The sequence below is a fragment of the Sinohyriopsis cumingii genome, chromosome 5, assembly GCF_028554795.1.
Source record: "Sinohyriopsis cumingii isolate HCF-2022 chromosome 5, ASM2855479v2, whole genome shotgun sequence".
Taxonomy (NCBI): Eukaryota; Metazoa; Mollusca; class Bivalvia; order Unionida; family Unionidae; genus Sinohyriopsis; species Sinohyriopsis cumingii.
In genome coordinates, this window is record NC_142965.1 from 80,346,252 (window position 1) to 80,362,057 (window position 15,806).

The 15,806-nt window shown below is 34.9% G+C and overlaps 1 protein-coding gene across 4 annotated transcripts in view; it reads right to left on the reverse strand.

The window, feature by feature from the left end:
- Nucleotides 1-865: 865 nt before the first annotated feature.
- The window catches only part of LOC149799582 (transmembrane protein 43-like), a 58,985-nt gene continuing 44,044 nt past the window's right edge, over nt 866-15,806 (reverse strand). For 3 of the 4 annotated variants that reach the window (XM_089958923.1, XM_089958922.1, XM_089958921.1), the window contains exons 10-12: nt 10,307-10,408; nt 6,871-6,991; nt 866-5,938 (exon numbers count right to left, since the gene is read on the reverse strand). In XM_089958923.1, coding sequence (XP_089815049.1) covers nt 5,667-5,938; nt 6,871-6,991; nt 10,307-10,408 — 495 coding nt within the window. In that variant the 3' untranslated portion in view covers nt 866-5,666. The remainder of the gene's footprint in view (nt 5,939-6,870; nt 6,992-10,306; nt 10,409-15,806) is intronic. The other variant, XM_089958924.1, reaches the window with a different exon arrangement.

Genomic DNA, 15,806 nt, shown 5'->3' on the forward strand with positions numbered 1-15,806 from the left:
GACTGGAGTGTCCTCTCCAGGGCGCAAGCCTGGGCGTGGAATATGGAGATCCTGGGCTGCCCAGACGTCAGGATCCCCCTCTCGTCCTTGCTGGTGGGGTCCAAAGGAATGCTGAGCGTGACATTTGGCACCAGTTTGGATGCAGGAGCTGCCGGAAGGAGGTCGTAGTCGACCCCCAGCCGCCTTAGGGGCTCCACTCCTGATTTTCTGTCTGGGTTTACTCCCGTAGCCTTTCCTTCTCCCAAAGATATCCACAAGGCAGTGGAGCCATAATCCAATGGATGGGACTTAGTTGGTTTTGAATCAGAGTTTCCTTCTCCTAGATGAACTGCCTGACAAGGCTAACGAGCTTCATCTGCCCGGGTTTGGGGTCAGAGTTTCCCTTCTCTTAGACTGGTTGCCTGCCAAGGCTAATGAGCCCAGTCTGCCCACCCAGTTATACCGCCGGGTACTCGGTCGTGCCACACAGCAGGCTCTGTTAAAACAGGGGGCACCGCGTGAAGGTGCTGCTGTGGACACAATAGTGTAGGAGAGGCCATATGCAAGTAACCTCCTGCCCCGCAGAGCGAGACAGTGGTCCTGCGGCGATCACTACACCTGGGAAGGAGAGGCTATGAGAGACGCTTCACTTTCCTTTGGCAAGCGGGACGTCAGGCCCAGGCCACGCACCCCCGGTGGGGACCAGTGGTAACAAATTAAAACAATAAGTCATATTGTAATCTACTGTTTATATCCAAAATACACACTAGTTCTGTCCATCTCTCCAAATTCTACACTGATGTTTATCTACATTGTTTCTCACTATATTTGTCCACTCAGAATATCTATCACTCCATTATGTCTGTTAGGTATCCTTTCTCTGAACTCCCTAGCTTGTATATGTCTGTCTGATTCTTATTTCCAGCTACATCTTATCATCTACTTTCCCTTTTTCTTTCTCTGCCCTCTTTCTGCTTTCTGCCCTTCTGCCTTCTCTTCTGCACACTGTATCTTGTATCTATCTAATAATATACACATATCGTAATCCCACACCCTTTTCCCACATACAGAATATGATGGGCTAACCATTACTAGATGAATGACACCTCCCTTCCCTCAGATCATACCATAACTAAACGGTGCTGAAACAACAGGAATACGACCCATTTATCCAGCTATGTCATGATGCTGACCTGTTTACCCAGATTTGTCAAAGCCATCCTGAAACCCCAAAACTTGACTTGCTATTGATATGTTCTCACTCCCAACTTACATAAGTTTCTATGATGCTGACCTAGTTACCCAGATTTATCATTGCTTCCCTCACATCTGTCTCTGAAATTCCCATATTCAAACACCCCACATATTGCTAGTTAGAAACTTGATATTGGTACTGCTATATATTTTACTTTTTCCCACACTAAATTCCCTTTTCTCATATTTACTCAAAATCCCTTTGGTCATACATGTACCAACAGTGGCATGCTGAGTATAGATAATGAAACTGCTATCTGTATCTAAATAACTTTGCCAGAACTACATGTATATAAGTGTAATAAATTTGTCAGATTAGATAGTATACATTGAAAGTGAAGCTGTGAGTTCTCTAGGGAAAAAGATCTTTTAATTCAATTACCTGTCATAAAAAGTGTGTTATGATATCATCAATAATCAGTACATGCTGCATTTTTACTCATGTGGCTAGATCAGGCTTTAAGACTTTATATGACACTGAATCCGTGAAGTGTTGTGACAAATGAAAATAAATTTTCAGAGAATGGGACAAAGGGTAACATTTTTATTATGAATTTATCATTATTATCAATATTATTATATTTAAGCATCATTTTCACCAACTATAGATTCTAAATACTAGTCTTTGATCAGTTAAAGAAAAGTATCAGATTAATTTTAATGACACAGTATTGAAACCTTTGGCAAAATCAATCTAATGCATGATTGTAATAAAACAATACACTTACAGTAATAAGAACTATTCAAAACCTACAGAGTGATAACAGCTGAGTGACACTGTGATATAAATATGATGACTGACACACACACACACACACACAAATATATAACATAAATGATTCTTGTGTGTGTCATATCTTATGGTTCAAGTTTTCATATGTACAAAACCTTACAGAAAGGGAACAAATTGTGTTGAATATGCCACTGCCTCCATCATGCAAGTTACAATAAAGTAGGTAAATAGACCTGTTATTTGATAATATACTAAAATAAATTAACCTTGGTACTGTTCTCAATTAGTTTTTTGCTCTTCATAATCAATTTATACGCAAAAGACACATGTATCTTTTATCCAAAATCTGCATAGTACTGTGATGTAAATATATGTCCAAAGCATGTATTGCTTTGTCAGCTAAAAACACTGACATGTTGCTCTTGAACATGAAGATATATAAACAAATCATATTTGGTTGTCCTCAAAAGTTTCAATGTTTCAAGATGGAACCAGCAAAATCACCAACAAGAAAGTGTTATGATTCTATCGTCTTAAACTAGGTAACAGTAAAGAGTGGAAACCACCAAGCTTTTTTAAAATAAAAAATTATTTATTTCCCTAGAATACAAAATGAAAATTTATAAGCAAATTAAAATATTGTAAATTAAATCACAGATAGTCATAAAAGTTCAATCACAAGTCCAAATGAATAGAGCTGAAATTAAATTCCAGTGCAGCTCCAAATAAGTTCCAATAATGAATGTGCTGATATGAATATAGTCTTGAATCTGATAATGTTCCAGTGGACTTCACTGTGGATGTATGCCAACAGTCTCTTGGTGTGTCACAATAATATAACCCAAAGTGTTCTCGACTGAATTCACTATAACTTAGTCCAAGAAGTATATTTAAGCACATTGTAATTCCAGTGAATAATTTAACTAACAAAATTAATTCAAATTAAAAATTGAACACAACAATAAGACTGATCCTATTTCAGATGTTAAGGCTAGAATGAATAATTCCTAAGTAAAAAAGATTATATACCCCTCTACTTGACCTAGGTAGCAATTACCATTTGCTGGAAATACTCTGTCAACTTAATGGGAACTGTCCATTCAATATAATTAGTAAATATGATACTTCATTTGAGAAAGCTCAGACTTCTTCCTTACAAAAAGCTTTAAGTTATTCCATCTTTATCCAACACTGAACTCTATTATGATATTACCTGCACAATTAACAATATCAGTTCAACAAATACTACAGATATCAAAATAGCTATAGGTAATCATACACACTTAATCATAACCAATCCTGTGGACAAATGTACTTTGTACAAGGTAAGTAAAGATGCATTATTATTTTTTATTATTATTATTATTATTATTATTTTACTATTTTTAAACCATGGTGGAAAGTGTATATGGAGTGAGTCTACCTTGTTTATATGAATCACCTTGGAATGGATATTACTATCATGGTTCTTTGGTAGAGATATATTTTTGGTAGGAATGTAATACTTCTAGGATTCCTCATAAAAAAGGAAAGTTTTTTGACAGCCTCTCATTACTAAAACACAATATTAAGATAATCACTGAAATAAAATAAGAAAGTGGTATGCACATAATGGTGTATTAGCCAAATTGTACTATCAGCATAGTTGTTCTTAAATATAATTAACATATAGATAACAGAGGTCTCACTAGGATTTTAAAACTAGGAGTCCAGGACTCCCATTTTGGTAAAAATAGGAGTCCCACCATCAAAAGTTGCAGTCCCCTCTTTCCTACAGAATCAACACTGATTGAGTGCATCTATTTTTAGATGGAGACGTTTTCGTAATGTAATCACTCACTATAATATAGCTTCATTACAACAGTCCATTGACAGAATCACACATTTATGGTTTACTTATTTGTATACATACTTGTAGTAATTTTAGGCAAATAAATAGTATCTGATTTGCTGGGTTTTTTTCCGTGTTTTCGCAAATACATGTCAAGTCAGAAAACAGCTTAGACCTTAAAGTGCATCTCGCGAATTCCACAACATAGCACTGTCCCATACGTTTCTGACCTACATAATTTGCATTTTAAAGTTAAATCTTTAATAAAATAATACCCTGGCTTTGCATTCAATGATCTGTATATTTTTCTGAATATATCTGCCTGATGATTTAAGAAAAAAGACAATCTAATAAACTGGTACATCCCAGACTTAGCAAAGTCCGCTATTATTTCCCGTTTGAAACTGTAAGTGAACCAGTAGGCCTAACTAATTTTATGATGAAATAGTGTATAAGAGGCAGTTAATATATATCCAGATCACCGATTCTGATCTTAAAACACAAGTTTGTTTGTTTTATCATCAAAGGATAGCATGCAGGAAATTGATAGTTACTACCTTACTCAGAAACGGGTTAATCGTCAATTAGCTATCAAAACATATGCTTGTGAATGGGCAAGAGTTTGTTTGTCAATGTAAATGATATAAAAACTAGGCCTAGCTGCTGATGCCTTGATGAATACATTTCACTACAACACTAGAACTAACCGGGCTAAAGCGAGGGGCATTTAAAACAAATATGCTATGGTCAGTCAATGTACCTCTTAAATAATCACATGGTGAAGTCGTTTTTACTTTCCTAATAGAAGAAGGCAAAGTTTACATTTGTAAGTGACTTGTCCCCCACTTATGAATGGCATTTTGTCTAAGTCTCAACATGTCTTGATTCTGAGGTCATGCGCACTGCTTATATAATTTCCACTACATTGGGAAATGAACACAATAACGAAAGCTAAAGTTGTTTATCTGATGTACTTTTATAAATGACCACATGTACATCTCTGGGTCTTTCTGCCTCTGAATTCAATCACTGTAAATATCAGTACATTTTCCCACCCGGCTGCCAGTCAAAGCCTTTGAACTTGCCGCCCAGCAATTGCATCATGTTCTTTTTTATGTACTCATAAAATGGCAACATGTATGTACATCAAGGGGTCTTTCAGTCACTGAATTTTGTCATTGAAAATATCAGTACAGCTAAATGATCAACACATTTTCCCACAAAGCAGGTGGCTGAAGCAGGACTGGCAAATCTTTGAATTTTGCCGCACACCTATTACATGTGTACGGAGGACTCCTGCCTCAGTGATTTTCTGTGTCCCAGATCAAAAATTGGCATCACGATATGCGTAATTAAGATCCGAGATCTCTGGATAACAAATATTTTAATAGGCTCTTTTATGCAGAACCAAATTAAGGTGACACATATAGCAAGAGTATCCATTGTAATCTACATAAAAGAGAATAACAAATTCTATAATCAAAAAAAAATCAACTTTATTCCCTTTAAAATGAATTAACTTACTCATATTTACTAAACATAAAAATTAATATAATTTCTAAAAAAGACAGTTATAAAATTCGAGGATGAAATGCAATTGTAAATACTGGGTATTTTATTTAACTCTTGCATGTGAACAATGAAAGAACACATTTTTATGTCAATTTATTTTCTGCCAATCATACCGTAATCAACTATCCATTCTCTAACATTAGTATAATATTATTTCAAATACAATGAAATTATAAATTATAATGAGGATTACATTTTACCGTAGCAAATGGATATTGATTAAGCTGAAAAGAACTGTTGATAAGAAACATTTCTCACACATAATACACATGCCCATTATCATATTATTGGATACAACTAGTCATGTTTAGGTTTCAATGATTTCCTGGTCACAATTATGAGCAAGATTAGTGGGGTTTGACCTATTACCAATACACAGAATCCCAGTAAAGGTCTGTAACCACCGATGCCCATTCCAATAGCATAGAAGGACATACTGATGGAGAGAATCAATGCTGTTAGATTCATAAAATTCACTCCCATGTCAACATGCTCACAGACAATGGAAGCCAGGTTCTTCAAATTCTCTTTAATAACAATAAACTTACTGGCAATCGGTTTCCAGTCACCTGTAAAAGATTTTAAGGAAGTTAGCACTAAATGTATTTACATGTAAGGTTCATTTACTAAAAACTCTTGACACCTTTTGGTGGTAAGGGAAGGTAATATGCAAGAGTTATCATTTATCAATATGCCAGAAACACAAGAGTATGCTTGACCGAAAATTACTTTTATTTTATTAATTCATTATTGCATATTTTCTTTAGTAGTATATGTTGATTTCATGGAATAAAGATGTCCCATTACAGAGCCTGAAAAGTGACCTACCACATGTACTCCCTTACAGATTGAATCCAACTGCAAACTGCACAGACCCAGCTCAGTCTGCTGTTGCATAATGTGCCAGTAGAACTGGGTCTTTGTAGTTTGTAAGAAGTGATCTGTAGAACAAATGACACAAGCCTTGATCAGCTAGATAGTATACGAAGGCACATCAGGGTCTATACTGTCTGAAATTATATGGTGCACACACAGAACTTAATCAAGGTGTGACAGATCCAGGTGTGACAGACATATATTGAAGAGAGAGAGAGAAACATTATCTGCCAAATATGACTGAGTTGGAGTATACCCTTTTGACAAATTCAGTATTTTCTCAAATGAGAATTATTCAACTCCTTTTTTCTGCATAAAATCAAAGACAGAAGAGTTCTATTTCCTTGTTGCAAACTAAACCTCATATGATAAATCAAATATGTTATCAGCATTTATCTGCTAAATGATGTAAAATCTCATCTAAAATGTGAGTTTGATAAATTTATGAAACTTCAGTCAGATGTTGATTTTTTTATTATGGTACAAATGCAATCAAAAGAAGAAACTGATTGAAACATAAAATTTAACTAAGGTGTTGATAGATAGAGGAATAAATTGACAGTCAGATAAGGCTAACAGTATATGCTCCACAACCATCATGATGGCAAAAAAAACGACAACTTGCCTTCTCTACTAAGGAGGGAGTTTCCAATGAACACCAATAGCAAGCCTCCAAATCTAATTACCCAGGTCAACCTGGTGTTCTGATTCTTCTCTTTTTTAAATATCTCCATATCAAATATCTCCTATAATAAGAAAACAAAATACAGGCCAGTGTCAATAATCAGACTGCTACATGTATTTACTTTTAATTCATTCATTCCTGTAGATATAAATTATTGTGGTTGATGCACAAACACAACATTTTCTTCTCACCTAAAGGTTAAAGTTTAAAACTGGTCAACAGGGATAATAGGGTGGACAGCACATCATAGTCATGGACAGTGTTTGTAGAACAGGTACAAATATATTACCTAAAGTTTTTAAACAAGGTGTGAATAATAGAACACCTACTGGTCCATCATGTGTAACGCTGCAATGTTTACTGCATTTTGTCAATATTATATATCATAAATTATATTGTTTCACTGAAATAATTACTAATTCAAACTTTCACCTCTCTGTACAATATGCTTACAGTTGCTAGATATTTAATATGTAAATCACTGCTGATCTGCATGCTGTAACTCATCCAATGTGTGACTGTTTCTTCTTCTAATGTCATTTACCTCTTATTTGAGAAGATTCTGTTTCAAGAGATGGCACTGTTGACAATGTTGGTACAACATCCTTAGGATTGTCACGATATTGCTTTGTAATTCTATGTGCAAGCCTATACATATGATGACAAAACAGATATTGCAAAAGGACATACTATCTGGACATGTGCACATGATGATTTTGTAGAATCTACAATAACCAAGAATGAAACTGCAGAGGCTTACAAACTTGAAATGGTGTTTCCTTAAAATGAAATGTTACTCATTAAAGGTTCTTTTTATGATCATGTTTTCAAAGGGCAAATATTGTAATTTAAGGAAATATATAACAATTAAATGTCAGACGTAACTTTTCAATTCCCAAAGTATGTTCCCAAACAAGCACTGGCTGACACAGTGTGACCCCTCTATAGCGCGCTCTGTTATAACGTGAATTCGGATATAACGCAGTTGTGGTGTGCCTCACGAAATTTCATATACATGTATTTTTCATGTGCACAAAAAAAAATCTTAAAAAGTAGTCCAAAAAAACATACAAAGTTGCTTATCATTTTGGGGAAGAGATCGCATATGAATAATACAAGATGATCATGGCTTGGCTCCTGAAATTTAAATGCATTTTTCTTGTACACAAAAAAGTGTTTTTTTCTTCTTAAAAGTAAGAAGAAAAATTATAAAAAGTTTATTCTGGGATCGCGTAGGTCTTCACCAATGTTGCAAACTTGGATTGTTTTTCCTTATTGTCTGCAAAACATACCATGTGGCTTTTTTATTTATTGGCAATATTTTTGGCTGTTTAATTTTTTTTATACAACCATTGGTTTAAAGTGCAGAAATTCAGAGGCCCCATGATAGGAAGCCACAAACTGGATATAAAATGCAATGAAATTTATCTATTGTTACATAAACAAGTTCTTTGTCCATACTGACAAACCATCTAAACAGTGCATTGTTATATCATAATCCACTTATCATAACATCTAGCATGAATGCTGTATGTTGTGAAATATCCGCTTTTTTGTTGTTGACATTTCTGGAAACGGAGATCAACCGGACGAGGCATTGTCTCGTAATCTATCTTTCATTGGATTTTTGGCCGTTCACTAGCAATTAATATATTTACAAAGACTGACATTTGTATGTGGATGGTAAGTAAAATTCCTCTTCTTTTCACCCAGAATTAAATCCTTCAGAAAACTCATGTTTTCTGTAATAATCACTGTCATCTGAACACCAGCGTCTCTATCGTTTGTCGACCCTTTGTTAATTTTCAGATGCATGCGTGGAAGGCAGCATCATGTTGCTACCACAAATGTTTAAAAAAAATAATAAAAAAATCTTACTTATTGCTTTATTCAGTAGGCATGGAGGGACAGTAACTAGAATAGTCCAAATGACTGCCAATTCCTTTTTAAAAATATACCCAGATAAGATAGTTTGCTGAATTTCAAAGGAAGCAGATTAACTTTTGAAGCACTGACTGTTATGAAAACGTACTCAGCAAATGGAAAAAATACCAATCTCAATCATGCAATAGAATTATTTGATTTTACTGCCACAATAAGAAATGGGTATTCGTTTGGTTCTCCAAAGCTGTCCTTTAGCAGTGAGTTCAATAGCGCATGCACCCTTCATCAAAGAAAGCCAACTACAATCTTTCAACAACAGCAAAGAACTTTTCTTCAAAGGAAGTCAGTACCAAACTTAAATGAAAGTGATGGAATCTGATGGATTTTTGCATTTTCCAACGTGACTTGAACTGTGCTATGAAAGTTTTAAACTGTGCTATGAAAGTTTCCTTTTTGGTAGGAAAAAGTTTATGCTTACGAACGCTACCAACAGAGGCTTAAAACACAAACTTTAATTGACTTGGAACGTACTTTAAAGTAAATGTGTTTCATCATTCGTTACATGACTGTATTATGTTTTTCTATTGAATTCAGACCAATAAGACCTGTTACAAAATTAATGAATATTTTAAAGTTGTGTGTATGCATTCACTTGTATTGTGGATTCATTGTATATGATGAGGTTCGCAGGTGAGTACATCGTGTTGATATTCTAGTCACGCTATACATTAGACAGGATTCACCTATATGTAACAATTCATGGTTTTCTAAATAAAGTAAACTATTACATTATGTCTTCTCTGTTTTCACTATAGGTGTATTTCTCATTTAATATGCATCAATTTAAGATGGTAACTGTGCCGACAAAGCACATATCTTACCGTCCGCATTTATTACCCACACACACACCACACACGATTTTTTCTTTGGGGGAGTACATTTTCTTCAGTTGACTTAGTTGCATAGAACACAGTTATATAATGTGGTCAGGTTTTATGGCTCCCAACTACCGTGTTATAGCGGGGTCAAACTGTATTAATAAAGGTTGGCATTGTTGTCAGTCTCTTTCGTTAATTTTAGGCTCAGGCTAGATTTACACAGTACTTTTGTAAAGGTTTGATATGTGCTGGCACAATGCATATAATAGTTACAAATCACATGATGTGACAGAATGATTCTGTTAAAGTAGCCATAGAGAGCTGGGGATGGGGAGGGGAGTGGAATCCTTGAATTGTAGGATTTTGATCAATTCAGGATATATTTAGATTTCACACCTCAACATTCCTGTGCCTTGTGACTATAGAATGTTTATGCAATTTGGAAATCACCAAGATTTGGATAACTGAAAAGGGATAATTGTTGTCACTCATTTTTTGACATATGTCCAGTAAATACAGCCATTCTAGAATCCTTTATCCTATCTACAGCTGGCTAGATTGACACAATAATTAAAGGCTTAAGAATTATAAATAAAATGTGAACAAGTCCACACCTTAGGCAATAACTGTCCATAATAGAGCATTTCCAGTTCATCACCTGCCAGGGTCTTGTAAGGAACAAGTTCTGATCCCAGCTGTTTGGCTACGATAGTGACCTGCAGTAGATAATTAACAGAATGAGAGTCGTTAGAGAAAGGTACATCACAAACAGACTAAAATGTTTCTAAACCAGACCTTAGAGAGAGAAACTTGTTTTTGGAAACCAAAGTCTGGAATATGAGCATTTAATTTCTCATCAAAATGAAGGTGAATGATAACTTTGCTTGACATCCAATGTTTCTAAGATACTAGGCTGTAGAAACCAGAGTTACGTGGAGGGCCAATCAAGGGCAATAGCTCATCTAAATGATAAAATGGAATCCTGAAAATGAAATGCATTCAGGTTTTCATTAATGCAAAAGCTACAGAGCATATTTTGTTTATATCTAATAATCCTACTTCAAATAATGCTGCAGAAACCAAATCATTTAGAAAGACACATAGGGGCCATAGGTGATGTAAAATATATCATAGAATAGAATAAATCAAACCAATTCAAGGTCATGTCAAAGTTAACTTAGAAGATGCAAGTAAAATCTGGTTCAAATCCAAAACTCCTTGGTAAATTATGCACAATAACCTATTTGTTATGATGAAGGTAAGCATGGGCTACAATCCTTGGTCAAGTTATGCCATGGAAACCGAGTCAGGAGGATAGATATCCAGGTAGAACAATTCATTTCAATAAACAGAATGCTGGAAACACAATTCATTCAACTTTTCATCATCATAAAGTTGCATTCATATTGGATGAAATCTCAAAAATCAAAGGTAAACTTATGCAGCAGAATGCAATGGCAGAATGATGCATAATCAGGAAAAATAACTCCTGTAAATGATTTCATGGAATGCTGGAAACTAAACTTGTTCAAGTTCTTATCAATGTACAGCTGCACATAAAATTCAGTTGTACATACACACACAGAGGCTACAAAAACAATGTACACTAGCTATAAGAACACAGTACACCTTGTATAATATTCTGGAGTACATGTTTAGAATGAATAGGCTATGTTTTAAAGATATGTCAAGGCTTCTGTGTATGATCAAGAACAGTTCATGTCAATGGCAGAAGGCTGGACAAACTAATTCCTGTAAATGATTTCATGGAATGCTGGAAACCAAACTCATTCAAGTTCTTAGCAATATTAAGCTGCAATGTAAAATCCAGTCGCATATGTGCCCTAAAAGAAACACACACACATACACACAGACAATAGATATAAGAACGTAGTACACATTGTCTTCTGGAGTACATATTTCGAACAATCTCCTATGTTTTAAAGATATGTCAAGTCTTCTGTATATTACAAAAAGCAGATCATGTGGCATTCAGTGTAACTTTTGAAGCAACCTCATATAATAATGTACATCGATATACAGATTTTCTAAAGTATGTGCTTTGAAAAATGTCTGTTAACCAAATTTTTCTTGTGAAATTAGAGCAGAGTTAAGCACTAGAAAATGTATCTAAAATCCCCAATTGATCAGAATAAATTTGATTGTTAGCAACATTATACTTGAAAAATAGTAAAAATCTGAAATAAACAAAAAGCATTTTAAGCAGAAAAATGGACAATAATAAATAAATCAATATATATGCCATGCAATGTAGTTTTCTTTGCTAAAGGTAAGAATACCTACATATAACATTGCAATATCCCCTTGCACAAATTCAGTCCAAGGCATCAAATAATGTCGGGCAGCTGTGATTGCTTATTTCAGATTCAATTTGTCATAAAATTAGTTATGTAAATTGCATTTAAATAAAAAAAATTGATGCTTGATTCCACAGATGTATATAATGCTATGCACATACTATAAAAGGCACTTCATTAATATCATGTTCCATCAGAGTAAAATAGAAAATGAGAGAGATCTTTATCAGAACAAGATGATATTGAATGGCACATTATATGCACACACTGTGTTTAATTGTCCTCCAGTATGGTATGGTTTACACCAAATAACACTGACATTGTAAAGCCTTTGCTGAAGAAACCAACACTAGACCATAATGATTTAAAGAACTACTGCCCAGTTTCTAATCTCTCATTCATTTAAAAGATCTTAGAAAAGGTTGTTCTATCCCAGCTTGTATCTCACCTAAATTCAAACAGTATTTTTAGCAATGTACAATCTGCATATTGCCTTTGCCAAAGTACTGAAACTACTCTTCTAAAAGTAGTTAATGACATTCTCTCTGTGTTGCATAGCGGAAAGATTACAGTCCTCACCCTCCTTGATTTGTCTGCAGCATTTGACACAATAGACCATGATATATTACTTCACCATCTCCAGCATGTATTCATGATACAGCCTTACTGTGGTTCAAGCCCTACTTGGTCAACTGGACACAAATTGTATCTGCAAATGGAATACACTCCAGCCCAGTTGATCTATGTTGTGGTGTTCCACAGGGGTCTGTTCTTGGGCCTGTTCTCTTCATTCTATATACTCAGTCCCTCTCAAGTGTCATAGATCATCATCCAGTTTCTCACCAATTGTACGCTGATGACACCCAAATATACAAATCTAGCCACCCAACTGAAGTTGATGCTACTATCCAAAGTGTAGAGAGGTGCATTTCTGATGTGAAATCATGGATGACATGTAACAAGCTGCAGACGAATGATGATAAAACTGAGGCCATTCTGATCACAACACAAAGACTTTCTCATTCAAATCCTTTACCTCAAACAATAAATATCAGCAACACCAACATTAAATTGACACAATCAGTACGAAACCTAGGTGTTACTCTGGACAGTACTCTCACATTGCACCAACATGTCATGAACATATGCAAAGCTGCATATCTTGAGCTGAGACACATCAGCTCAATTCGCAAATATCTTTCAGTGGATACCACTAAAACACTTGTGTGTTCATTAGTACTTTCATGACTGGATTATTGTAACTCAATTCTGTCTGGTTTATCTTAATATCTGCTCCAGAAACTTCAAAAAGTTCAAAACACTGCTGCTCATATCATACTTAGAGTACCACAATCAGTGCACACCTCCCCACTGCTCTGTACCCTACACTGGCTATCCATTCGATCCAGAATCAAACACAAAATTTGTTCTCTGTGCTATGTTTCAGTTGGACTCAAGTCCAACATACCTATCCGACCTCACCCATGTGTACACACCAGCAAGATACTTATGCTCCTCTTCTGAAAATCGTATACTCATTATTCCCACTATGAAAACAAAGTCATATGGACAGCGTTCTTTTGCATACCAGGGCCCAGCAATGTGGAATGAATTGCCCACTGAACTTAGACACAAAGACACAGTAATCACATTCAAGAGGGCTCTCAAAACTCACTTATTTCGACTGCAAGAACAAACTTAGAAGACTGAAAAATGTTTCCTACCTTAAATATTCTCAGCATGGTTTTTTTAAATGTTTTCTAATTTCATGGTGTTTGTTTTTGTAATCATTTCATTATATGTTTTTTATCTTATAGGTGTTGTCTAATGTTGTAAAGCGCTTAGAGCTTCTATAGATTAGGTGCTATACAAAGTCCTCATTATTATTATTATTATTATTATAATACAAGTCACACAGGTCATGTAGGCTTTCAATTCCAACTTATTCAGTAATGGGCGTCATTTTTTATAATTTGATTCTACATACCTTTAAGTGGCAAGTATTCATTTCAATTTGATTCATATACATCCATATTCCTTTAGAAGTTCATTATTTAGATACCCTGAGAGGTGCTAACAGCAAATTCAGTGTTAAAGTACGTAGCCATTTTTGGATGAAATGAACCTAAAGGTGTAAACCAGTACAATCTGGATTGAATGTCATGCGCTGTGATATCACAATGAAAGCTGCGCATATCAATAAACAAATTCACACTACCCTCGATTGTGACAATTCCACTTGATGCACTCTTATTTTGACTCAAGTTTAGTACATGGCCACCAATGTAGAAGTCCATAAAGATAGATAATTTTTGTCTGGAAGTTTCTTGATGACAGTTAAAGTGCAGAGCATTCAATAATCAGGACTGAATAGACTTTGGTTAAAGAAAATTAGTATTAAATTTAAAAAAAAACAATTTATATTTAATTATAAATGAGTAAAGCTGCATACATGACCCATTTGGCTTGTTCTATAATAGATTTCAATGTAACACACCTTTGTTCAAGGGACAAAACCTTGAACTAAATATTTTATAAATATTTTATAATGGAAACCATTAATATAAAGACACCATTTTCTTCTTATTAGATTTACAATGACCATAAGTTCTTACCTTAAGATCCTATAATCTATAGGTTTCTTTATTGTCTTAACTGCAAGCCATCCAAGGAATCTGTTCAAGAAGATCAGGTTATTTTGCAAAACCCATTTTCACTGAGCAACAGTGACGCTGACCTCTTGACTCCCGCCCTGACAGGCCCCTTCCCTCCCACAAGTGAAAGCAATCCACAAAGTTTGTTTCACATTTGCAATAAAGAAAGAATGTTATTGTACAAAAACCCTATTTTTCTTTCAGTCACAGTGACCGTGACTTTGCTTTTTTGGTCCTAAAATCAATATCCTTTCTCCTTACCCCAAATGCAAGTCACTCACAAAGCTAGGTAACTGTAGATGATATAGAACTTTAGTTATCGCATAAAAAAGACATTTTTCTTCTTTCAATCACAGTGACCATCACTTCTGACCTTTTGACCACCAATCTAAAAGGCTTCTTCAATGTTGGGTAGATGTAGATCGATTACCCGAGTGAATGTGCTGAAACCAATTTTGTTCTTTCAGATACAGTGAGCTTTAACTTTCTCCTTTCAAACCCGAAATCACTATATTTTCTTCCTTAGCCCAAGTCATTCACAAAATTTGGTAAAGGACAGATGGGTGAACAGACAGATCGATGGATCGACTAACAACATCATAATATATAATGCTCCAACAAAATAATACTGAATCCACAACAGTTACAGTATTTTTCTGCATATCTTAGATGTTTAAATTAAACACACTGAAATAGGATTTCAGCATCTTGGTGTCAAGAATGTTTCTGTGACTCAACTGTCTGAGGATGTCTGAATAAAGTTTTTAATTGTAATCAGATCGTAACCCAGTGTTTCTCAAACTTTTTTGTCTTGTGGTGCACCATAAAGATCTAAAAATGTTCACGGCACAACTGAAAAGATCTAACAATTTTTGTGGTGAAGAACTTTTTTGTTTTTACATATATATTTAATTTTAAATTTAATGTGAAGGATGTGCCTGCTTTCGAGAGCAAATCAGACTGAAGTGAGGCTACAAAGTCGACAAACAAGCGCGCATTTCGTTGTCGATTTTAAGAAGTCTCTCTCTCTCTTTTTCGATTTGATTTCAGTCAATGCTGAAAATCCAAGCTCACAAAACCATGAAGACACAAATGGCAGGATTATTTTGATTGCTTTTTAACTGATTGCAGGATATGGCTTC